Source organism: Oreochromis niloticus, linkage group LG5 (genome assembly GCF_001858045.2).
Source record: "Oreochromis niloticus isolate F11D_XX linkage group LG5, O_niloticus_UMD_NMBU, whole genome shotgun sequence".
NCBI classification, from domain to species: domain Eukaryota; kingdom Metazoa; phylum Chordata; class Actinopteri; order Cichliformes; family Cichlidae; genus Oreochromis; species Oreochromis niloticus.
This window is the reverse complement of record NC_031970.2, coordinates 26,984,333-27,008,829: the sequence shown is the minus strand read 5'-3', so window position 1 is coordinate 27,008,829 and position 24,497 is coordinate 26,984,333. Positions and strand designations below refer to the sequence as shown.

The following is a 24,497-nucleotide window of genomic DNA, read 5'->3' as shown; positions in this document are numbered from 1 at the left end:
ATCACACACACACACACTGTGTGATGGTGTAATGATGACTGATTACTGTACTGAGTTGTGCATTAGCGAGAGCGATATAGATCAGATGGAACAACAACATCTTCCCTGACTGATCTACTGATCTTCCCTGCTTTTTGCTGATATGGTGGGTACAACCATGCAGACGTACACTCTTACACTGATTGACATCACATTTATTGTAATCCAATCTAATCTCATCCTAACCTAACAGTCGCATGTATTCCCAAGGAACACATCTGTAAATCCCTATACTGTGCTCAGAGCTTTCCCTTTCTACACTGACGCTTAAGGGATGTGAGTGTATGTGTGTTTGTGAGTAAAATCACCTCTGCCAGCAGCACAGATGATGTGTAATTTTCTAGCTGAATACCTCCCAAAGTGTTGTTGTGTGGAATGGTGGCGGCAGCATACTCACAGCCTCGCTTTAATGCACAATGAAAACATGACATTTGAATAGAGAAGAGAGAGTGAGAGAGAGGGGAGAGAGAGCAAGAAGGGAAGAGCAAGAAGAAAAAAAAAGTGAGTTAAAAAAAAAAAAAAAAAAAAAAAAAAAAAAAAAAAGAAAGAAAGAAAGAAAGAAAAGAAGCAGGCACTAGCGATGGTGGCGTTGCTTACCCAGGCATCCAAATCTGCAGGCTGGGAGAGAGAAGGAGCAGGAGTTAGTTAGACAGTAGAGGATATAAGAAAGGCACGGGGTTGGAGTAGATGGTTTAAGAGACAAAGAGGAAGAGCAAACAACCAACAAGTACATTATGAGAGTGAAGAAGGAAGGTAGAGAGATATAAAGAAAGGGGCAAATGAAAGCAGCAAAAAGCGAGAGAAGAAAGAAATGAAAAGGATCAAGGACAGAACAAGGTTAATACATCACACTGCAGAGCAAGTGGTTAAGATTTAAACTTAATTTGCCAGATATAAAATCTCACCCCAGATGTCATTCTAGCCTTCAAATGATGACAAGTTTATTTATATGGCACATTTCATTTACTCATAGCACTCATAATACATCCAGTATATTGCAACATGGACTCTCTAACCAAGTAACTTTGTAGCACAAGTGTCAAAATCTTCATACTCTACATATTTTTGGATCTAAGCAAGTCTCACGGTCCTCACTACCCTGTCAGTTTTCCATTCACACTCCCTGCCCTGACCACCTATATGTCCTGTTTCACTTCACTGCCTGTATCTCATGATGTGCCTTGATTTTTTTCTTCAGTTGAGAGAGAAGAGATTATCTTTACACTTTTAGAAGAGTGTAAAAAGTAGAAACCACAACACAGAGTTGGTAGACAAAGTATGCAAAAATGGACCATGTGTGTATCCTGTTCTTATGCATTGATGCATGCTCAATAATCCAGGTAAGCGACTTCCTCAGAGACTGAAAAAGTCTCTCTGGCTTAAAAACCAACAACAAAAAAAAACTACAGATGATTTACTGTTAGTTTAAGCCTCAATTTTTAGTTTTAACAATAATAGTTCAATTGCAATTATAAATGTGTATGATTACTGTTTCCTTTAAAACCTCTTAGTAGGCCAGCCAAGACTAGCTGCTCAACAACTGTATTTATATGATCATTTATAGGCCTCAATACGAGTCTTAAATACAGTAATAAAATGTCATACGGCGTATTCTTGAATATCACCAAATCAAAAACATTCTGTTAAGAAATTTGAAGTCCTACCAAGTACCGCCAGTCTGGCATTAGACACAGGACAGAAAGGGGCAGATTAGAGCAGTAGGTGGCTCTAATGTTGCTATGCCTCATAAAGACACCATTCAGTTAAATGAGGTGAACTCACAAAGCCAGTTGCGGCAGAATGCATGTGTGTGTTGGGTAATCCGTGTAACGGATACAGCCGATGCCATCTGTTTAACCTCCCTGCTCTTCAATGGCTGGCCCTAAACCAAGTATGTGTCTGAATGTTACTGTGTGTTTGTGCTGTGTGTATGTAGACCCCAACAGTGCTCACAGGAGTATGGAGGTCCCATTTCCATAGATGAAAGACTTAGAAGATAGGTGAAGGGGCTTGTTGTGATACAAATGCAGACAAACACACACCCAAGCAGTTTGGTGCAGTTCATGGGCCATAGCATTTCAGACGCATCCACTCATTGTTTTTCAGGCTCCGAGCTCCCTGATGACCAGCAGTTAGCAGCCTCAATGTGAACATTAAGAGTCTGAATCCACTGAGCTAGCAATAACACAGCCAAGGAAGAATTCCAATTAGACTAGGGTTAATTCCCAGGGACTTTCACCTAGATCTAATACATGTAGAATTCACTGTGATCCCTCAGTTAACAGAAATACATACAGCTGATTTATAACTGTCTGCAGATCAGATCATGTTTGTATGTAGATCAAGCCAACAGTTTAGGAATATTCCTTAAAAAAATTATTAGACTGCAGGTAACTGTACCAACAGCATTTCAAGTTTAGGCTTTAACAAATTTTAAAGTTGCTCTTCTTACTACTGAATCGTTTGGTTAAGGCAAAGTTGGTGTCTGTGCAGGAGGCAGGACACATGACGTTCACTTCCTCACAGTGAATTCTCCAGACAATTACCTGCGCTGTTCTCAGACGTGTGCAATCGGATATCACAGGGAGTTTATGGCGGAGAGCGGCAGGGTTCATTTAAAGTCTGATCAAACTGTTTCAGACATTTCCAATTCTGGAAAAAACTTGAATTTTTTTTGTTACTACCTGTATTTGCTTCTTCAGCTGCATTGATCTTACTAGATGCTTTTTGGTGCTTTTGAGTCTTGCGGAACAAACATTAGGATCATTCCTCCCGAAAAAGTCCTCCTTCAGTCTTACTTCCATGTCTCAGTTGAACAGCCATCTTCTGGTCATACCACAGTATCTCAATTGGGTTGAGATCAGGACTGACCTTGCCATTCCAAAATCTGAATTTTCATCTTTCATCAATATATGTTGTAGATAGTGAATCTACAAGATTTTATCCATCTTTCATGTGGTTTGAGTTGACAGCCCTAACAGTCTCCTGTGAAATTTCTTTAAACCCTTTTTAAATTCACAATTCACTCCTTCAATAATTGAAAGGCATCCAGAACCCGAGTTAGCAAAGCAGCCCCAAACTGTGATGCTTCATGGGATGAGATTCTGGAGTTGGTCTGCATTGCCTTTTATCCTCCAAACATAGGATTATGCATTTTTGCCCAATGATTTTTGTCTCATATGGGCAAAGAACAAAGTAGTCAGAAGGTTTTGTGGAACATCCACAAACTACAGACACACTTAAATGTTTTTTGGAAAGCAGTGTTCATTTTTGTTTGAGTCCTTCTACTAACACTACCCTTAGAGAAGTAAAATTTGTACAGTTGTAGATTTATGCAGGGTATTTTTTGCTTTTCCACCTCTTGGGGTTTGCATGTTGTGCTCTTGGTCGTTTTTACAGGACACTGACTTCTAGGGAGAAAAATACAGTTTCAGTGCAAGGAAGCAAAATAATGACACCCCCTCCACCAACCACACCAATTTAATGGATCTCAATAGATTTGATTAATCTATGCTGAGCTGAATTGTGTTTGCTGGGTGTATCATGAGGGTCAACAGATGCTTCATGGAATGCTTCATGCTTCATTTAGACTTGTAACTGTGTGTGTGTGTGTGTGTGTGTGTGTGTGTGTGTGTGTGTGTGTGTGTGTGTGTGTGTGTGTGTGTGTGTGTGTGTATACGTACGTACACGTGTCTGTCAGTGGCAGAGAATGTGACACTTCACTAAGAACGTGCGTGCACGTGTGTGTGTGTCAAGATGAGACCTTTTGGTCTGCAAAGCCACCTCACATGGTGAGAAATGCTTCCTTGAAAATCAATTATGTAAATACTGAATTATGCAAATGGTACATTTGAATAAATCTGTGTTTGGGGAGAAAAGATTTTGCTGTGGTTTTATACTCGCAGTCAGGAGAGGCGAGAGAGAAGATGAGGAAAGAGGGCTAAAATGAGGATTAGGCTGGAGAATGTCACTGGCAGACACAGTTTATGCAGTTTAACTCCTGATTTGGCTTTTTAATTAGGGAGAAAGAGGTGGAGAGGAAGAAAGAACGGCACAAACACAGACAGAGAGGAGAAAATAAGGGCTAATTCAGTGACAGCTTTCTTCCTGCCATCTCAAATGAAGTAAGCACATTCATCACTTGTGCCAGTAATAAACACCATGGGTAAAGCTAAGTGCTGTCACCCCACCTCTCTTTTGGTTGTTGCCATCTTCACTAAAAATCTACTGGTACTGGTCTGAATTTCCCGTAAAAGAGAATGATGAAGAGCATTTGTATGAACTTGAGCTTACACATGTCCATCACTTTCAAAAAGAGATACGTTTTTTATCGTTTCCCCCCTTTTATTTAAATAAAACTCCACTAATTCAAAATGTGAACCAAACAACAATTTATAACTGGGTTAATTTTTATTTACAGGTAGCAGCAGGGGCATCATGCACCATTACTTGCCCTCTCCAATGGATAAGGGGAGAAACATCAAATAATGAGTAGCAGAAGCCAGAGACAGTGTGTGATGCGTGTCAAACATTTTCACCCATTGTTTTATAAAAACTCATTGACACTGTATTCACAGCTGCAGGTTGGAGTATTACATCCATGTGACATTTGGGACTAATATCCCAAACATCATTTCACATTAGTTCTCCAAAAATATCTTAATTTTACAAAGTTTGATTCCTAAAACAGTAATTGGCTACCATACTATGATTCTGTCATAAGTCAAGTCATTTTTTTATTCTAACAACAGAAAAAGTGGACACTACATTAGATACACCTTGGTAGTACTGGGTCAGACCCCCTTTCACCCTCAGAACTGCCTTACTTCTTTGGGTCCATTTGAATGTACCAAACTCATAGTTATCTTTAAGGGATTATAGTGCAACAGTGACACAATATTTGCAATAACACAACATAAGTCAAGCACAAAGGTAGTTTTACTTTTATTTTAACAGTAACTAAAGGCACTTAACCTCCCACCTTCAGATGGCTTTCTTCCTGTTAAAAGGGAGTTGTTTTTTTACTTACACTATGCCCACTCGTCAAGTGCTTGCTCAAAGAGGCTTGGTTTGATTGTTGGAGTTTTTCTCCATTATTGTAGGAACTTAAGCTTACAATATAAAGCGCCTTGAGGTAACTGAATTGACCTGAACTGAATTAGCCTTCTATCTCTGCCAGAGTTGCACAATATTGTCACACAATAAAACTGAAAAATATTTTCTGCCTGGGAAGTTGTATTTCATGCTCAAGCTTTTGAACCCTGCTTTAACACCACATCACCTCATCAGCAATTTTCATCTACTGTTTGCTCTGCCTGTCATCTGGAGTGTAACTATCAAGCGCTTGCTGGAGTCATTTGTTTACATTTCGGTTGGACATCGCCGGCTGTTAGTAGCTCCTTCTTCATAGCCTGCTTGTAATCAATGGTTTGTTTTTCCCCTCAAGTGGTGAAACAAGTTTGTTGTTTCCACCTTTAGTCAGAACAGTTTTGTTGCGCATTTTGCAAAGTACTGTGTGTTTTTGAAGGTTATTGAAGTGGTTTCCTTTTTAGCTACTAAATCGTCATCAAAGGCTGAGATACGGCTTTTACTCTCAGATATGCCCGGGCTGGTTTCGTTGTTGTGTAGACTAGGGAACGTAAAGGCATGCTGTTCCTATAGCAATGATATCACTTTTATATCACATAGAAAATGATACTGTCATTACTGGACCAGTCCTACTGCTGGAAGTAGCCATCAGAAAATGGATACACAGCGCTCATAAATGAATGGACACGGTCAGCAACAATGCTAAAGTAGGCTGTGCCGTTAGTACCAGGAATGCTAAGTTGAAACTAGGGGGCGCCAAAGTGTGCCAGGGAAAATATCCCCCACACCATTACACCACCATGAGGTTGAACTGTTGATACAATCCAACTGTTGCAGCGCAAATCTAGACTCATGAGACCAGGCAACCGTCTTCTACTGTCCAACGTCTGGTGAACCCAGGCAAACTGTAGCCTCAGTTTTCTGTTCTTAGCTGACTAGAATGGCACCTGGTGTGGTCTTCTGCAGCTGTAGACCATCTGCTCCAATATTAAACATGTAGAGTTCAACAGAGATACTCTTCTCCATACCTTGGTTGGAAAGAGTGGTTACTGTATTGAACTTCAGAGGCATTGCAGCATTGATGTGCTGTCATGTGATTGGGTGATTAGGTCTCTGCATTAATGGGCAGTTGAACAGCTGTACTTGACAAATGTGGCCATTGAGTTTACATCTTCTATAACAACTGGACTGAATTTACAATTCATAGCTGATGCACAAAAACAAACAGCAGGGGGTGTTAGTAAGAAACAGGGTGATGTTTACATACATGAGCATAAATCCTCACCCTGACATCTGTTTATGATGTACATAGCTGCATGCAGCCACAAGAGACATGAAACCAAACATGAGAATGCACACACAGTGTACTACAAACACAAAAGGCATGAATTGGTTAGTCTAGCTGTTTGCTCATTAAACGTGTGTTGTCGTCACATAGCTGGGGGAGGTTAAATGAATTAACACTTCATCATCAGCCTGCTTTGCACCACAGACTGTCACAGAGACAGAGAGTGAAAAAGACACTAAAATGAAAAAAGTGAAAGGAGGGATTGAGGAAAAATGATGCAATTCAACTAAAAAGAAAGAGGCTTTGTTGGAAAACTGGGTAATAGTAAAAGAAAAAACCTTAAATGATTCTGTCTTGAAGAGTCTTTTCATCTTATGAACAATAAGTTTTGCCTAAATAAGTAAATAAATAACTAGAATAGATTTTGTATTTCATTTTCTTTGACTCCTGAAATTAGACTATGTTCTACTACCTGTTTTAAAATGTGTTCTCTGGTAAACAGAGCCAAGATTCAAGGTTTACTCTTTATCATATAAATCGTATTAATATTATTAATAGTATTAAATGTTAAAGCTGCAAATATAATTTTCTTAAGTAGTATCTTACTTAGTGATTTTGAGACTTCCACATGAAACAAAAACAAAAGCTAGAATCAAATAAAACTTTCACATAAAACAAATTCAGGGTCAGCACTCCTGCCTTTGTTTTTCTCTGTGGAAGCTTCAGCCCAGTCAACCTCACAATTTACTTTAACAATTAGCAAAAACTCCTAAAATTTTTAAAACCTTTGACTCATACTTTGAGTGTTCAAACATGAATCATTATAGCCTCCTATGAGAACAATTATCTGAGAGGAATTATTTTTTTCCTGTGGATAATAAGTCTTGTCCAGCCGTCTCATTACATCACAACCACTCTCCTGGAGAGTGAAGAGGTATTCCAGTCCTACACATTTGTCCTTTGAACTGACAGGATTTGTGCGAGGCGCTCTCTCGCTGCTCGGCACCGATCAAAATCTCCTCATCTGGTGAGCGCTCTGCTCGTCAGCAATTACTGTTGCTTTAGACGATGTACGGTGCGAGTGTGTGAGCGAGTGAGAGTGTGCACAAAGGGCTTAGCTGCTTTAACATGCAGAAAAGATGTCAAGTCTGTGATTACACTAGCTGATAACAAGTGGTTTAGCCGTGTGTGAATGTGTGTGTCTGAATCGCTTGTACTTCATCCTCAGTCGGCTTCTATAAAACGCCGTGTGCACCTTCACAGTACGTCATTCTGCTGGACTCAAACGCCTCTCTTATGGTGAACCCACTCAATTTCAATACAAATTTCTCTCAATCCACTGCAATGTCTACACAAACTTTTCCACAAGCATTCTTTTTATTGATCAAGTATCTCCTCTCTCTTGTCATCCTCCTGTCTCTGTGTCTTTGGCCAGTAACCAGGCCTTGTTATCCAGTCAGACAGTCATAGTGAGACATCTTCATTTGTAAGGGCTATAGTAATAAATTATCTTCTATCTGCCTTTCAGCTACTACAGTCTTTCCCCAACTGTGTTTCTCTACTTCTGAGCTCTATGGATCATCTCTAGCCTAATGCTGCCATTTTCTACCACAGCCAGCCATCATAACAATGACAATTACTTCTCAGGCTACTATCACGGGTGGGTCAAGACAAAACGAATGGTGGTAGACAAAGAAAAGCAAACACATTGAATGTGACTGCATCGAAAATGTCAGGCTAAATTAAATGTTGGTGTTTCCATAAAGATTTCTACTCAGGCAGCCAAAAAAACAAATGTGGAAAGATAAATACTGAATGAAAATACAACCTCAAGAAGTGATCACGTGATCTTGTACACCTACAAGATCAGATAATCTGCTCTATAATCATGTGAAACTATTGAATTAGGTGTAGGTTATCTTGCCTTAATGAAAAAGTATCCCATGAATTAGAGCTGAAGCCACACGCTTGTTGCTCGATTCATATACTTGAAGTAATTAGAACAGACAGAATAGCGTAGCCACAGGCCAAATCAGCAAGGAGGTATACAATTCCAGGCAAGTATATAAATGAGTATGTTAATAAATAATATCCTAAAGCTTAGTGTATGTAATCACAGAGATAATGGAAACAGTTAATTAAAAGATAAAGGTTAAAGTAATCAATAAAAGTGTGGCAATGTGCTGAAACAACAGCAGAGAGATCTTTTGCAGAGAATTCTACTCAGTAATGAGACAAATGTCTTTTAGACTTAGACAGCAGGGGGGCCTGCTGGTTAGTGAGAACATCTTGTAGCTGAAAGGCTGCATATTCAGTGCAAAACACAACATTTCCAGTCTTGTCAAGTGTCATCTCCGAGTGTTTCGACACAGCAGCTGGGCAATACTGTTAACATGTGTGGCATCAACCCTGTGGTCTGAGTGTTTGTCATCTCAGGTCTGACTTTAATGAATTCTGTGCTTTTCACCCTGGTTTTCATCATCGGTTTTCTGGACAGTGTCAAATGCTTCACTCTGAGTCATCAGTCACACACGGGCACAAACAGACACACACACACACACACACACACACACATAAAGGGCAGATAAAAAGATGAGATACAGAGGAGGAGGAATAAATGCTGGAAGAACATGTTGCCCAGGAGCACATGTTGCTGTGCAGAACACGCATTCATCCTTCTTTTAATCCTCCGGCTAACCAAACATGCATCAACAGTGCCATCTAGTGAACCTTTATTGGCTTACATCCTATTTTGTCACCGTGAAAACATCCAAATAGCAGGCATATCAACTTATAACTGAAAATGGAAATTACTTAGAAATATATGGTAAAAAGAAACAGGCTGCATGTTGCTATAAAAGGAAACAAAACAACTAAAGACATCAAATTCCTAGAAGCATTGCCTCACAGCAATGTTTACATTTTTAGGCTTACAGAACTACCTGCTGCAGGATTTAAATCTATAACCCACAATCTGGCGAGGGTGTTAAAAGGAAGGAGGAGGTGTGAGAACACGAAGACTGACCAAACGGGCGCATCACCTCTTATCGCACACACTTCAGCTAAAACTGTGCTACCAACTATATTTTCACATGAAAATAAAGCATTCTTTACAGTTCAACAGATTCAACCAAAGCTTTGCAAAAGCAGCTTTCCTGTTGGCCATTTGCACTACCATTTTTGTACATCTCTCAAGCTACTCTATTCATTTATTTATATTTTGCACTACTACCACTATTCTTTTTAGGTTTCATTTTCATCTATTCCCTGGCGAGTGCTTCATCTTTTCTTATTTTTTCTTTATATTAAGGTGAAAGAGAAACAGAATTTTGATTCTCCTGAATGTCCTGTACAAGAAGCAAATTGACAAAAAAAAATAAAATAAAAATCTTTGACTCTTGAATTTTGTGGGGGGGCAGAGTTTCTTCTTGGTTTGAGCAGAATACAAATGAGTTGACATTTTTGGTGCAAATATAAATTCTATACCATAACATGCAGAATTATAATAATACAAACACTTTCAAGTACGACAGAAAAAGCTCACAAGACTGATCAACAGTAAATTCTCATAAAAAGATTCATAGCTGGCACTCAGTCTATTTGTCCTTCTCTCCTAAGATTATCTTCATATGTATCAGTGCCTTTAGTTTTTATTAGTTCCTTCATAATATTGTCACTGAAATGGATCCATCTGGAACTCTGCTAAGCAGATCTGAATTAGAATAGTATGAGCACTCATGTTGCTGTTTATCACCATTTCTTCACTGGAGACAGCAGATAAAAGAATGCTTTTAATATACAGGAATACAAACATTCACCCGTGGTCCACACACAGGTATTAAAGTCTATTCTTCACAACCTTCCGGCTTCTGAAATTCAATTGCTTCAAGCAGATGCTTGTTGTTGTCTGCATGTCTCCGGGTGTTAGATGCTCAGCACTGAATACCTGTGCATACTAATTGCATTTTACTTGCAGCAGAAATGACACCTCTGAGGTGGAGAGAACAGGCAGGGGAAAAAACAAACACAGGAGGTGCTAATGAAAGAAAGGAGAGGAGAAGGGACTAAGTGTTAATGTAACGCGTCATCTCTTCTGTGTCTTCACTCATGGTGTAACAGTTAAATATAGTCTCCGAATGAGACAGGATGACACACTGCAAGAGCCAAGTTGAATGCACTTCTTAAGAGCACCTTTGTAGGTGGGGTGAGAACTTGGACATGGAGAAATATGAGTCAGAAGTAGGAGTAGAAAAGAATCCAGCACTGTATAGAAAATAAACTTTGGAGGAGTACACAGATTCCCCACATCACCTGCTACACATTAAAAAATAAACTTAAAAGCATCCTCTCCCCCAAAAGGGTATTTTTGTGGAAAAACCATTACAAATGTATTTTAAGGGTAATATCTTCAGATATTAATAATAGCCACAACTGTGTGGTGGGGTGTGATTAGGGTGGCAAGCCAGTGCACTTCTAGTGCTGTTCCCAATCTTGATAAATGGGGATCTGCATCAGGAAGGGCGTTCGGTGTAATATTTTTGCCACAGAGAAGATTCATAGATGTAGTGAAGGAGGATGTGTAGGAACTTGGCGTGACAGGAGGGGGAGAGGATGAGATGGAGAGAGTTGATCCACTGTGGCGATCCCTAAAGGGACGAGCAAAAAGGAGAAGAAGCTCCTCTAATAATAGGGATTGTTAGCTATTATTAGTCCTAATCTTTACCCTAAATTTGAGCGCCAATACAGCAGCACTTTTTCAGAAAACACACTTCTTCCACAATGACATTATTAATTAAACCCGACAGTGTTAACCACATTTGGCGAAAAAGTCTGACCAAAATCACTAACAAGTCTGTAAAAGAAAAGATAGCTAGACTCTTATAGTACTATAGTTAATGTGAAAGAATTAATGGGCCGTAGATGGAAAGAGTCAACATTATGAGTGGACTGACAGATGGAGCCAGCTTAATGCACAGGTATACATATGCAATGACACACACAGACACACAAATACTCATGGCAGTGGTGGTGTTGGTCGGTGCTGAGTGTGGGGTAAATGGCTAATGTGAATGTTTGTGACAGGCAGCCTGAGGCAGTGTGAGGAGCAGCTCAGCTCTTCAGTGGGTACATGCCTTCTACCCCCCTAATCAACCCACCAGTAATGCTTAATTTATGCTACCGAGGTTGTGTGTGTTTGCAGAGGCGTATGCCTCTGGAGAGGGGTTTTCAACCAACATAAACATGCTCCTGTGCAGGCCTCCAAAATCTCAACTGCATGTTGTTCAACATTGATGACCCTTTCTGTTGACTGACAAGTACGCTGGTCGGACTACTTTTTTTTTTTAATACTGCCCCCATCTGATAACAGATGCAGACAGATGTGGTCTCTGCAGTTAGATGGGCAGCTGCCCACAGACACAACCACAGCTGAACCAGAATTTCCCCATAACACACAGTTTTGATGCTGGAGAGCTAAGAATGCACAGGGGGAAAACAGGCCAGAAGCGTACGCTATATGTGCCAATATACTGTGGCAAGTGTCACAGAAGTGTGTGAGAGAATGCATCTGCCTTTAAGGAACATGGCAAGCGCAGAAAGTACTCAATGTGCATTTGAAAGTGTAATGGGGAAAGACGGGGGGGCTTGGGAAAGCTGTTCTTTGAGCCTCCAGCTGCGTTTTTGCAAGGTCGTTTCCAATGTAAGGTCAATGGAAAATACAAGGAAGAGAGGGAAGCCCACCTGCTAAGAACGGAGGAGCTTTTAAATCAATTCTTTGAATGCACTAAAAAGTTGAAGCAATACAGCACAAGCAGGAAAATGTTTATCATCTTATTATCTCAGAACTAAGGTCTTCTAGGTTTTGTCTTATCGTTTTTGGTCAATTAAGGATGGGTTACAGTTTAAGCAGGATAAAAATCAAGCTGAGGAATAATAAATGTGTTAGCTGAGCAGAAACAAGGGAGAGTTAGAGGTGAGACTGAAAAAGAAAGACAAGTGAGAAAGAAAGGTGGGAACCTCTAGGCTTCTCACTCTCTGTGCAGGTTATCTACAACAACTCTATCATCACCTAAAGGCCAAAGATAAATAAATAAATAAATAAATAAATAAAATCCCTTTCCTTCTACTTAAATAGTTTGCACCTGTACCTGTGAGGCTCAACCTTCTCAAACACGCGACAAGCAATGACAGAGTCGCCTCAACACTTCTTTTCTGCTCTTTACAACCACAGACAGGCAACACTTTTAGTCCATCCCTCCTTGAACACAAACACACAGCTTCACACACACTGACACCCTGTATTGACTTGTCCTGACAGAAAAAGTAGAAAACAAGGCTTTGAGGGGAAGTGCTCAGTTTCTCATTGCAATGCAACATTATTAAATGTTTGGAGCCCGTATCAGCGTAAGCTAAGCCAGCAGCTTCATTCAGTATTCATTACAGCGGGCTGGCACGCTGAAAAGACACTGCAGGACAAATCAATTGGAGGGGAGAGAGAAAGTGAGGGAGACGGGGTTGTAGGAAATCCACAATGTTTCACTTTAGCAGAGCCAAGTGAAGCCACCAGGGAGAGAATTGCTAATTAATCATCAGCAATAGTTCATTGTTCATAATTATACATAGATGTCACTAACAAGAGAAACACTCTATCCAAGGTTAACACACATAAAACACATTTGTTTAAGATACAAACATGTACACACACACACACACACACACACACACACACACACACACACACACAGAGGAGGGTTTCCAGCCTTTGAGTCAAGCTTACTGCCTTAGACATTATTTTCCATCTCACATCAAACTCCTCACACATCTGACTCACTAACGTCTCCGTTTGAAATCCTACACACACCACCCTGCTGGCTTGACTCATTACCAGTCTAAATTATGAATATTGACAACATTTTGTTTCAACAAGCCTGCTTTGAGACAGTAAAATGCTGAAACATCACAGGTTCTGTATCCAATTGTCAAGTTTATTGTTGCCACGCTTTTAACACCACGCCGCTTCTAAAAGGCGAGGGTGACGTGATTACCTACATTTAATTAAACACTAGGACATTAATGTGGCGTGTTAATATTCATAGTAGGAGACACTTTGTGATCATATATTCTTGTATATTCTTACTGACATGACCTCCTGAACTAAGTCATTACTAATTGCAAAGCACTACGGCACAGGTGTCGAACTCCAGGCCTCAAGGGCCGGCGTCCTGCAGGTTTTAGATGTGTCCTTGATCCATCACAGCTAATTTAAATGGCTAAATTACTTCCTCAACATGTCTTGTAGTTCTCCAGAGGCCTGTTAATGAACTAAACATTTGAGTCAGGTGTGTTGACCCAGGGTGATATCTAAAACCTGCAGGACACCGGCCCTCGAGGCCTGGAGTTCGACACCCCTGCACTGCGGGAACCATCAGAAATTTCCATGATCTGTAGACACTGTATATTATCCAGCCCCATATTACCATGACGTTTATGTTGCTCTCGCACTACTCACATCATCAGAAACTCCAACCAATGCCAAACACAAATAGCATAGGACACCACTGAGTTTTGAAATATACTGAACTAAACTTTCATGTACCAACTATGACGATAAGACAAATGTTACTAACTGAACAACGAGAAGACAATCAGATTTTGAATATCCAAATATCTGATTTATCTGCTTTTACAAACACGTGTTATTCAGAAATGCAGAGCAAAAACCATGGACACAGACATCCCCTGCTTCACTAAAGCTTCAGTATTCAAAGTCAAAGCAGTAGAGGGTGCTGTTTACCACTACATCAGGGTAGTACTCTGCATCCATACTACTGCTAGATTTTACAATTTTAATGATAAATTGAGCCATTATTTCATGTTAAAGTCTTGGAATAATTAACTTAGGCTAAAAAATATAAATAAATATATCTACACAGCATCTCAATGAATTAACACTGCTCTTTTTAACTTTCTGGAACTTGAATCACAAACACGTCTCCCCACATCTTTAAATTCATATAAGAGCATTACCAAGGTTAAGCCTTAACAAATTAAGTATATTTTTATCAAGACATGTCTAGTGAAATTATGCAGGACGTGAAGATTCAAATAAATGTGTTCCTGGCATAGATCCAGAAAACATCACTCACCAGTATCTTGGACTTTTCGTGCTCTTCGAGGGATTTTCCTTTCTCTATGATGAGGGCAGAGGTCAGCTCATCCAGGCCAGTGATTGCTGCATTCTCGTTCTCCCTCTGGGCCAGTTTGGCCAGCTCCTCCTTCACCATGGCCTGTTGACGTTCAAAGCTAAAATAATTGAAAAATAAGATCTATTAACCTTTGACACTTTATTTTGCAATGGAAAGCCTTCTCAAGTTTTTGTTCGCATAGCGGGTTAGCCACTGAGCTTTTACAGATTTTGCTTTATGCAAAGCATTACAAATAAATGTGGAAAACGCCTACAGAAGTCACTTCCAGAATGTTACGCATGGTGTTCCACTGTAATGTGATAGAAAAGTAAAATATACATAGATTACATTAACTGCATTGCAATGAGCATGAGTGAGAACTGCTGGACTTCAATATGTAAGTCTTCAGAGGCTCAGCACAGCATATAGGCACTCCAACAGCACAGAAACATGCCTGTTATACAGAGTAATGTAGCACAGGCAGTGTCAATAGGTCACTCAGCATGTGTACGTTTGCACAGCATTGCACACTGTGTGCACGCCATTTCAAATATCTGTCAGCTCCATGTATTCAGCTGCAGCTGTTCCTTAACCAACTAGGACAGAAATACAACTCAATTTGTGAGAATTTGATATCTGAAATCAAAAATTTGTCTGAAACAGGTTTACAGTCTATGGCATGTATAAACCAAGTCCTTAGCCTTGTGAACCTGGTAAGAAAAAAAAAAAAAGGCTCCCCTCAGTAACTGTGAAAACTAGAAGAAACTTCAGAAAAAGCACCAGAGGAGTGATCCCTCTACAGACAAACAACAGGTAGTGTGTGTACAAAACAGAGCAACAAAGCCAACTTACAGGACAAATTCTAAACATGTAAACAATCATGACTGAACACAAGGGAACAGTGACCTTGACATTGTGAACACCTACTTTTTCCGCATTTCCTCTTGAATTTCTTTAGAAGATGGTCCTGATGGTTTTGCACCTAACACACAATTGGATAAGCATTACTGATGCATATAAAAATGACATTATGAACCAGTTTGCAGGATTTGCAGCGGGGTTAGGAGTGTGTATAATAGGATCCCTTCAGACATGAATCATGGCAAAACTATATAGTGCAAGTATACTATATTTTGATGCTGTGCTCAAGAATCAGTGCATGGGAACATATTTGCTGCGGTTACAATGGGAAGTTTGTGAGACAGGAAAGGCCTTTGACCGGCGACATACTTGGTGGTGGAGGTTTGTGACTGTCCGGCAAGGACTTTGGTGGCTTGTTGCTGTCAGACCCCCGAGACTCCCTCATCCTGCGGAGCACATCCTCTGAGAGCTGGATGGGATTAATAAACACATGTAATGCAGTGTAAATGTATACCAGATTAAATCTTAAGAGGTCCAAAAGTCCATCACCTAGCCTATTCAAGTGTCCTTTAACATACTTCCTTGCCTACCAGCTCTGCGGCATGTGATGCTGTAGAGCTGCACCTTACCACTCCAGTGACCAGGTATTGAAACAAATGCTAGCTAGCTATTTGCCTGCAGGGATAGAAAAGATGATTACATATTCTCATGCTGCAAAACTGCAAATATGTTGATGAAAATGCCCATGTTTCATGACATGTACTTCTGATTAACGTACCATTGGACAAGAGCAACGTGTTTGCTGTTGTCGACATAGCGTCTTAGCTATCAGCGGTTTGCTGTGGAAATAACACCAGCATCTCATGTGACCTAGTCTTGTGAAACTGTCCGCTGTGCTAGCATTTTATCAGTCATCCATTACAATATTAAAATAATAACCTAAGAAAGAGGGCAACAGTAACTGGACATGACAGGAAAAAGAAGTTCTGACCCGGGTTCATTTAAGGACACTGGACCTGTCAGGCTCTCAGCAGACATACGGATACCACCACAAAATCCCACTACTGCCTCTGCCATTAGCAGCTATACCGTAATAATGATAATAATTCAAACTATGGTGTGAATTACCCCTAAAGCAACAACGTACTCTATACCTTTACGCCTTCAATTACTGTGACCTTCTCGTCTTCGTCCAGTCCGAATGACACTTTCCTCGCCGTGCTCCCGTTTCCTCCCATTTTGAACAGTTTTCCGTTCCCACTCAATTAAATCATGCAATACAAGCCAAGTCGACTCTTATGTGAAGAAGACATAAATTGGACAGCGGCTCGAGTCGCCGCCACAGCGACTGCTGGTCAAAATACTCCAATAAAGGTCATTTTAACGCTGCAGTATCCTGAAAGCTTATTGGCCAGATTTTACATTACGGATCCAATGGCTAAGAGTAGCTTACCGTAAACGGATGAAGGGTTGATGGGAATTGTAGTTAAACAGCAGACTGACGAATCTAAAATGCGACCTGTGTGGTATATTTAAGGTCATACAGAGCACATTTGCCCTCTCTCTCCCACACACACACATTATATATATTAGACAAAAAAAAAAAAAAAAAAAAAAAACAATTGAAAGAAAGAGTTCACTGTTTATTCTTTAATTCATGGAATGCTTAACACCTTGATTTAACATGGGTGCAATATTGTACAATAAATGCACTTCAAGAAAAAGGCAATTTTAAACATTTCCAAACGATTTCACCATCAAATAAGTTTTTAAGAGTGGAATTCTGTTGTGATGCAACTTGTGAACTCTTGTCCAAAAAAAGGAAAAGAATATTTTAATCCATCACCCCACATGAAACAAATTTCACCAGCACTTACGTTTGAGGATAAAATATTTCAAATCAGGAAAAACGCAAATGAATCTCATGAATTCTTTACTGTGGCGTTGTTGAAATATGATGAAAAACATCATTGCAACCCTCTGTTTTTTTGCATATTGGTTACAACACTACGCTGATGAATACTGCTAGCTTAAATACAGCAATCAACTCATACCAAATATTGTATTTTCCTTGGCAACAGTATGCAATATGCTTTATCCTTGTCACTGTATTACAATGATCCAATGCAAGTGCCTGACCTTGTTTGTCAAAAGAAGACAAAAGTTTAAACTATGTAATGAAACTGTATCAATACCCCCATTAGATACTATGAAAACAGTTGTTTTTTGGTGTAATTTCACCACTTGTGGTAACATTTGTAACTCTGAATATAGGAAAAAAAATCAAATCTGCAACAGCAACCTTTGGCAGCAAGCAAAACTGGAAAACCACTGGTATCAATCACAAGAAGTGGAATACACAAATAAGTTTTTGCAAATTTTGTTTTCAAATCACACACATATAACTTGCCAACAAATGTAATTTCACTGGCAGCATTGATTCATCTGGAATTAAAGTAAAAAGCACAACAAAAAGACAGAAATGAAAAGATGTCATCCACAAGATCTGGCTTCAATTGTTAGGAATTGTCCTTTGTGTCTGTGACATTCTGACCTTTAACACCAATGCGTTGCCTGTATTCAGCAGCTCCCTATTATAATGAAGTTACATACATAATAACAACACTGTTTTACTTGTCAACACATACCAAATGAATTAGCACAAGTCTTTGAAGTGTTCCCAATAAGCAACGTGACCAGTGCAAACTGATTAGCCTGATCGGTCACAAATCTCAAGTCAGGTGAGATACTGTTACTGAAAGTCTTCAGTGGGAATGTACAGATGTAAGGTTTCCATCACAAGAATGTTTGATCAGTTTTACAAACTTTTGTACTTAAAATAGGTTTAAAACATCATCAGTGAGAACTGAGATATTCATTGTTGCATTAGTGCTGGAATGACAGAAAATGTGGTGAGACGAGTCAATAAACGCCCAGAAATAAGAGCTTGCAGAGCAGAATCATTATCAAGCCTGTTGGGGCCACAATGAGGGGCAGCGCTCCCAGTTCGGAGCTGGAGCAGCAGCAGCAGCAGCAGCAGCAATGCACTCTGGACAATGTTACAAAAGCAGTTGCTAAATTCACAGTCCTCCAGAAATACGTTTTTTTTCTTTGTTTGTTTGTTTGAAGCACTTTCAGGCCTCCAAAAAAAGACCACTATCACCCTCCTTGGTGTCCAACTGCTTTGTTCTGCACCAATTTCACTGATCTCCATATTGCTGACAACACTACACATGCACAACAATTTTAGTCCAGCTGTACAACTCTTGACCCCTTCACACAATTACAGGTCTCCAGCGGTCAGCTTCAACGCTGTTAACGCTGCTGGACCCATAGGGTCCGGAGGCAACATCATCCAGGTACGCTCCAACCATGCGAGTACTGCTCGGACCAGAGCCATCAATCTGGGTGGAGGAATAGTACAGGCCCTGGTCATTCATCTCTTTACGACCAAGGTTTGCAGCGACGGTTGGAGGAAGGTGGACATCGCTTTCATCTGGCTCATCTACCTGCGACTTGTAGGAGAACAGGATCTTGGGCTCTGAACTGCAGAGATGAGAAAGTTTTGACATAAAGGAGGGAAAAGGTAAGCTTTTATTTGTACAGACCTAAAACTGTCAGTTCCTGCAGTGTTCATCAAATAAATCAAGCATCTAAACTGATGTAAGAGAAAACCACTTCATGGTCATATCTATAGGCTACATTTCCTAAATCCTGTCTGACATATGTTCTCAATACAAACATATACAATACAAACGAAGCTGAATTTAAAAAAAAAATAAAAATAAAAAATAGAAGTAAAAAATAAATAAATAAAAACTAATAAGAAAAAAAACAAATGTATAATAAGTGCTGATTATACTCTTAGTCTCTACATCTCATGTGACTACATACCCAAAGAAGCCTTTGAGGAATGTGACATAAATGAGCGGAGCGAAGGCAGAGAAGTACAGGAACGTTGTGACATCCACACAGCTGGTTCACAAGAGAAAGAGCAAACCGTCTCAGTAAGCTTATTCAGCTTCACAAAAAGCATAACCAACAGATTGCTCCCTGACTATTATGTTCAGATTCACCCGTATAAACTCCATTGAACTTTGGTGGACCCAGCAAAACAGTGAGTCATCCCAGTGGGTGCAACTCAGCCAACAAAATTAAAATACTAAGAGGTTTTAAAACAGGCAGCCAGCTCCATATCAAGGGCATTTTCTAATAGGCTTACAAAGCATTAGAGCCACAGCTACTCTGAATGTAGCTATTGTTTCTTCTTAGAAGCATAAAATTAAATATGAGGCTTGATTTACTTATTTTAATCACAAAAAAAATCTAAATTGGCTTTATAGCTATATAATGTATTTTTGATGTAATATAAGCAAATATGCTTCAGAATACTGACCATAGTCCCTCTATGACTCCAGCACACAACAGAGCACTGCCGAGGCCCTGAACAAGGTTCAGCAATGACAGGATGGCAGCATAGACGTAGAAACTCCTCTTAGCTGGAGAAAGGAAGCAGAGATCAATCAGGGCTTTGCAGGTAAATTTAATATGTTAAATACCAAGTTTGGCTTTAACGATATCAGAGTCAGAAAACACTGGGTTCCATGTTATATGTTTTATACATGGGTGTGTTTTTTCCCCTCTCTTTCAGTCTTTATGGACTGTTAATTTTCACTTGATGAAAAAAAACAAACAGAAAAACAAAAAACAAAACCAGTGGGACATGCGAAAGTTTGACTATAATTAAGATACTTTTACTGCCCTTTATGTAAGGAAACTGAAGCCATCAAAATGATCTATGCTCTCTTCAAAGCTGCAAGTCTTTGTTAACAAAAACAGTCATTTTACCTGGCAGAATATGAACTACTACTTTTGTCAACATTGTCAGCATTGTGGACAAAAGCAGAAAAAAAAGGCTCTAGTTTCAATCAAACTGATTTTTTAGTATGTCAAATGGACTTTGTTGCCGCCCCCTACTGGCCTCTACTGTGGATAATCCACTCACTATAAATAAGACCCTTTATGGAACCTCGCTGATAAATCCCCAACTATTCTAACTTTATAGCAAAGGTCAATAACAATGGCTCCTCTGATCAACTGTGTGAGGATGTGAAAATGAAGACAATGACACAAACGCAGCAGGGGAAGTACAATTGCGTGAGGTAAGTATAGATGTGGTTTTAAAAAGTTAACTATAAAAGACACGACACGACTTTATGTGGCCAATTAGGTCAAAAATACTTCTGCTATTGAAAAATTGTAACTTTTTTTGATCATATAAAAAGTCAGGAGCAATTCTACTTCTCCAATCTTAACTTTGTTGTTTAATGCAATTTAACTTACATGGCAGAGATATCCTTTCTCTTACTGGAGTTTTTGGTAAGATCACAATCAAAGAGTACACCTATTAAAAAAAAGACAAATATGAGATAACAGGCTGATCATTTATGGTCAAGGATCTTTTTGCTCATGCTGCCATTATAATGAAGTTACTGACCAGAAAGAAAAAGCAGGAGCTTGCCAGCCAGAAGTGCCGGCCCCCGTGACCATAGATGTTGAAGTCCTCCGCTGACAGATGACTGTCAGGATACAGTATCTCTAGCGTGCCCTGAGACAATGTATTATTCAGTTCATCTGCATGCAGAATTTCCTGCCACAATATGTCATGATGTAATCATTTGAAACTATATTTAACCTCCCATCTGCCATTACCTGTGTGATTGAGTAGGCCAGAGCCAACACAGCAGTAATAGCCAGCACACGCTTTATGCTGGATTTGCTCTCCAGGTGGCCTAATGAACAGAGAAAGAATTATGCTTAACAGGAAAACAGCTGCATTAAATTAATTGCACTCAGCACTGAAAAGAAAATTTTAAAAAAAAAAACCCGTATGAAACACATTTGTCATGTAACAAGCTAGAAACATGACACATCTAAAAATAAAATGCATAGTAAATGAGAACTGAAACCAACATGGCAAACTCACCAAAAGCCAGTCCCAAGATGATGACACTGAGCTCAATAGCCAGCAAGAAAAAGCGAGTAATTTCCCAGAGCACCTAAAGAGAAAAGAATACTTTAGGAGGAATTCCTGTTGTTAAGGAGATCAGTTGTGTTTTAACACGTGTTAAGTCGAAGTGCATAACTTTAAAGGGCAGCAGACACACCATTATGTTATATATTCATTCATTCTTTTTGATATATTTAATAGTGTAGCCCTAATAATGTGCAATGGAAATAACAGGTCCATCTCTCTAAGCTCCATAGTGATCTGCCTGGTATGTGTGGAATGAAGCTACGCCTTTTCTTTTAAACATGAAAGGTCAAAAACTTTTTAGGACACTTAATAAAAAATCTCTCTCGCAGGATATTGTCCCTGTCATTTCAAAACAAGTCAAATATTTATAGTGAGTGTTTTTAAAAATTTTTTTGTAATTATTAATTTTGCTATATTAGTATTATTAGTATTATTATTATCATTATTATTATTGTTGTTATTATTATCATTATTATTATTGTTGTTATTATTATTATTATTATTATTATTATTATTATCATTATTATCATTATCATTATTACTATTATTATTATGATTATGCTTGTATTTTCTGTGTTTGGTTTTCAGGTGTCTGAGGTTATCCTTGAAAGACACAAATACAAGAGTGTGCACCTGGGAGTGCTTCTGTGGCCAAATGGCCGGTTTTGTTGTGGTTACTTGTTGATACTTGCTCTGTCCCATAGTTGTGAGCTTTCTGTTTTGTTTGTTTGCTTTGTTAGTTTGTTTGTTTTTGTTTAATTTACAATTTAAAAATGAAAAATAAAGCTTATGAGACATGCTGTACCAAAAAAAAAAAAAAAAAAATATTTATAGTGACAGAAACCCAGACTGTTTTGTACACAAGAGACTTGGAAAAGGCATACATTTCAGTCTCTTATAAGCCTATAATTAAAAGACATTTTAACAAATTCCAGGTATGCTCCCATTTGTACATTGCAGTAACATTAGGAATGGGAAGACACATATTAAATTTAAACGGTAGATAATAACTTGAAATTCAGCTCTGTTGTACAGCTTTTTCTGAAAACAAACCTCTGACACCGTAACAGACTCGATCGTTTTGGTTGTGGTGTGGCTATTCAACAGGTGTCATTTCTATCACAGATTATAATTTTACTTTAAATTACAACTTGTAGCCATAAACCTGTAAAGTTTTACTTGTGGATCATGTGCTTGCTTACTTTGTCTACAATGGTGGCAGCACTGGATGCACTGACAGTCATGGACACTATAGCCCGGGTAATTCCAACTGCTGCAACAACAAAAACCTAAGAACCACAGCACATAACACGTTAGACTACATGATATAGTCTGTCAACATAACATGGTCATAATAAAATTATATACTGGTGCAAAATTAGGCCAAAGTACAGCTGATAACAATCCTGTACTCAACAACGCTATTGACAACAGTTCCTTTATTACTTTGCCAGGCAATGCATGGCTGAGGTAAGGTGTATTAATATACTGTTTGACAAATAGATCAATCTGTTACATCTTAAATGCTTTGGTATGCCAGTTCAAAGAGGAAAAAGCACATCCATTGATTGTACAGTTGGTGTCCTACCAGCAAGTAAAAAGTGACGAAGATGGGGCTAGAGGTGAGGCGGATCTTTGCCCTGGCTGAGGGCAGCTTCCACATCAGGAATACAAAGAAGGCCACATTAGGCACGAGCAATAAAATGTCCCAGAACCGCACCCTGAAGCAGACAGGTGAATGTGAAGGGTAAATGAAGGGATTAAGTCCTTCAGCAACGAGTGCATATCTATAAACATTTTGATAATCTGGTAAATGTCTACTTTGAACAGTCTCTGTTTTGCACTTATTGTAACAGTAGTTTCAACAATAATTTTGCACAATCAGCTGATTACCTGGATTCTCCAATGTCCTCATAGAGAACTTGTAGGCATTTGTGAGGCTTGGTGATGTTGTTTTGGGTATCAGGTTGCCAGGTCGAGAATGCTGTTGTGTTTCCCAGTGGCGTAGGTGAAACACTGCCATTGTCCTGAGAAAAACTAACCACAGTAGTCACTGTGGCTAGCATGGTGTCAGAGCCTGAGGGAAAAAATATCTGATTATGTCAAATAATATTTCAAACACTGTGGGGGTGCTGCAGGTACTGAAGGGGTCTGCTTTAGCTACATACAAGATTGCTGTATCCTCCTTTAAAGAATTTATAGTTGGTCTTCTAGATAAAGCTATATACACGAGAACACTTCTTTAAGAAGTAGTGCAGACGATGTATCAAGAAATCACAGCTCATGTACTTGAACGTTACATAATGAGAAACTCGACATGCAGTGTTCAGTGCCAAGCAGTACCACTAATCTCGTTAACATTTACTTAACGCCTACTCAACAACTGGACAAGAGACAAGTTACAGTAGCCTTCCAAACTTGTCCACAGCTTACAAAAATACCAGGGGCTAAGAGTAACATAAGTACATTTTTTGCTAGAGTCAGCTAAAACTGAAAATGGGCAGGAATCATGTCGCAGCAGGACTTCTGCGTATTATTTATCGGAATACTTTCAGTTAGGGAAGGGGAATTTCAGACGTTAGCTACGCCGCTAAGCTCGTTAGCTCCCGTCAGAATTTGTGTTATTTATTAAACGAAGCTACTCGCTCATTCATCAGAAACGAATTCGTCAATGACGAGAGTACTCATAGTACATGCGGCTTGTTTAATTAATATAAAGTACCACAGCTTAAAAGCCGATGGACTAGCGTTAGCAACAAAACAAACTGGTGGCAGTGTACTGACGCCGACACACCATGGAGCATGAAATAGTAAATATTAGCATCTTACCTTTTCAGAAGACTCGGAATTAAGGATATAGCTGCTGTAAAATATATTATTCAATAATGTAATTCAAGCACATGTGCTGTCATACACATAGTAATCGACCGACACACTGGTCTCCAACAGGGGACATAGCTATGCCGGATACTTTCGTTAACAAATTTCCCGTCGGGTCAGC

The 24,497-nt window shown here is 39.3% G+C and overlaps 2 protein-coding genes across 7 annotated transcripts in view; both read right to left on the bottom strand.

Moving 5' to 3' along the window:
• Positions 1-16,888, bottom strand: part of chchd6b (coiled-coil-helix-coiled-coil-helix domain containing 6b) — a 52,843-nt gene extending 35,955 nt beyond the window's left edge. For 3 of the 5 annotated variants that reach the window (XR_003220171.1, XR_003220172.1, XM_025907387.1), the window contains exons 1-5: positions 16,614-16,888; positions 15,829-15,928; positions 15,526-15,580; positions 14,560-14,716; positions 637-657 (exon numbers count right to left, since the gene is read on the bottom strand). Coding sequence is in view for 2 of the 5 variants with exons in the window: in XM_025907387.1 (XP_025763172.1) it covers positions 637-657; positions 14,560-14,716; positions 15,526-15,580; positions 15,829-15,928; positions 16,614-16,697 (417 nt within the window). In the remaining 3 variants the exon portion in view is untranslated. The remainder of the gene's footprint in view (positions 1-636; positions 658-14,559; positions 14,717-15,525; positions 15,581-15,828; positions 15,929-16,613) is intronic. The other 2 variants (XM_003441398.4, XR_003220173.1) reach the window with 2 other exon arrangements.
• A 206-nt stretch (positions 16,889-17,094) lies between these two features.
• tpra1 (transmembrane protein, adipocyte asscociated 1) lies at positions 17,095-24,485 on the bottom strand. 2 transcript variants are annotated; one of them, XM_019358765.2, is made up of 11 exons: positions 24,326-24,485; positions 23,390-23,589; positions 23,085-23,217; positions 22,699-22,785; positions 21,446-21,518; positions 21,172-21,251; positions 20,957-21,067; positions 20,803-20,863; positions 19,856-19,958; positions 19,354-19,434; positions 17,095-19,005 (listed from the first exon to the last, which is right to left on the bottom strand). In XM_019358765.2, the coding sequence occupies exons 2-11, from the start codon at positions 23,560-23,562 to the stop codon at positions 18,735-18,737; spliced, it is 1,173 nt and encodes a 390-aa protein (XP_019214310.1). In that variant the 5' UTR covers positions 23,563-23,589; positions 24,326-24,485; the 3' UTR covers positions 17,095-18,734. The 2 variants fall into 2 exon arrangements, with proteins under 2 accessions (XP_019214310.1, XP_003441595.1); XM_003441547.5 differs by having other exon boundaries at positions 23,390-23,573; positions 24,326-24,484.
• Positions 24,486-24,497: the final 12 nt, after the last annotated feature.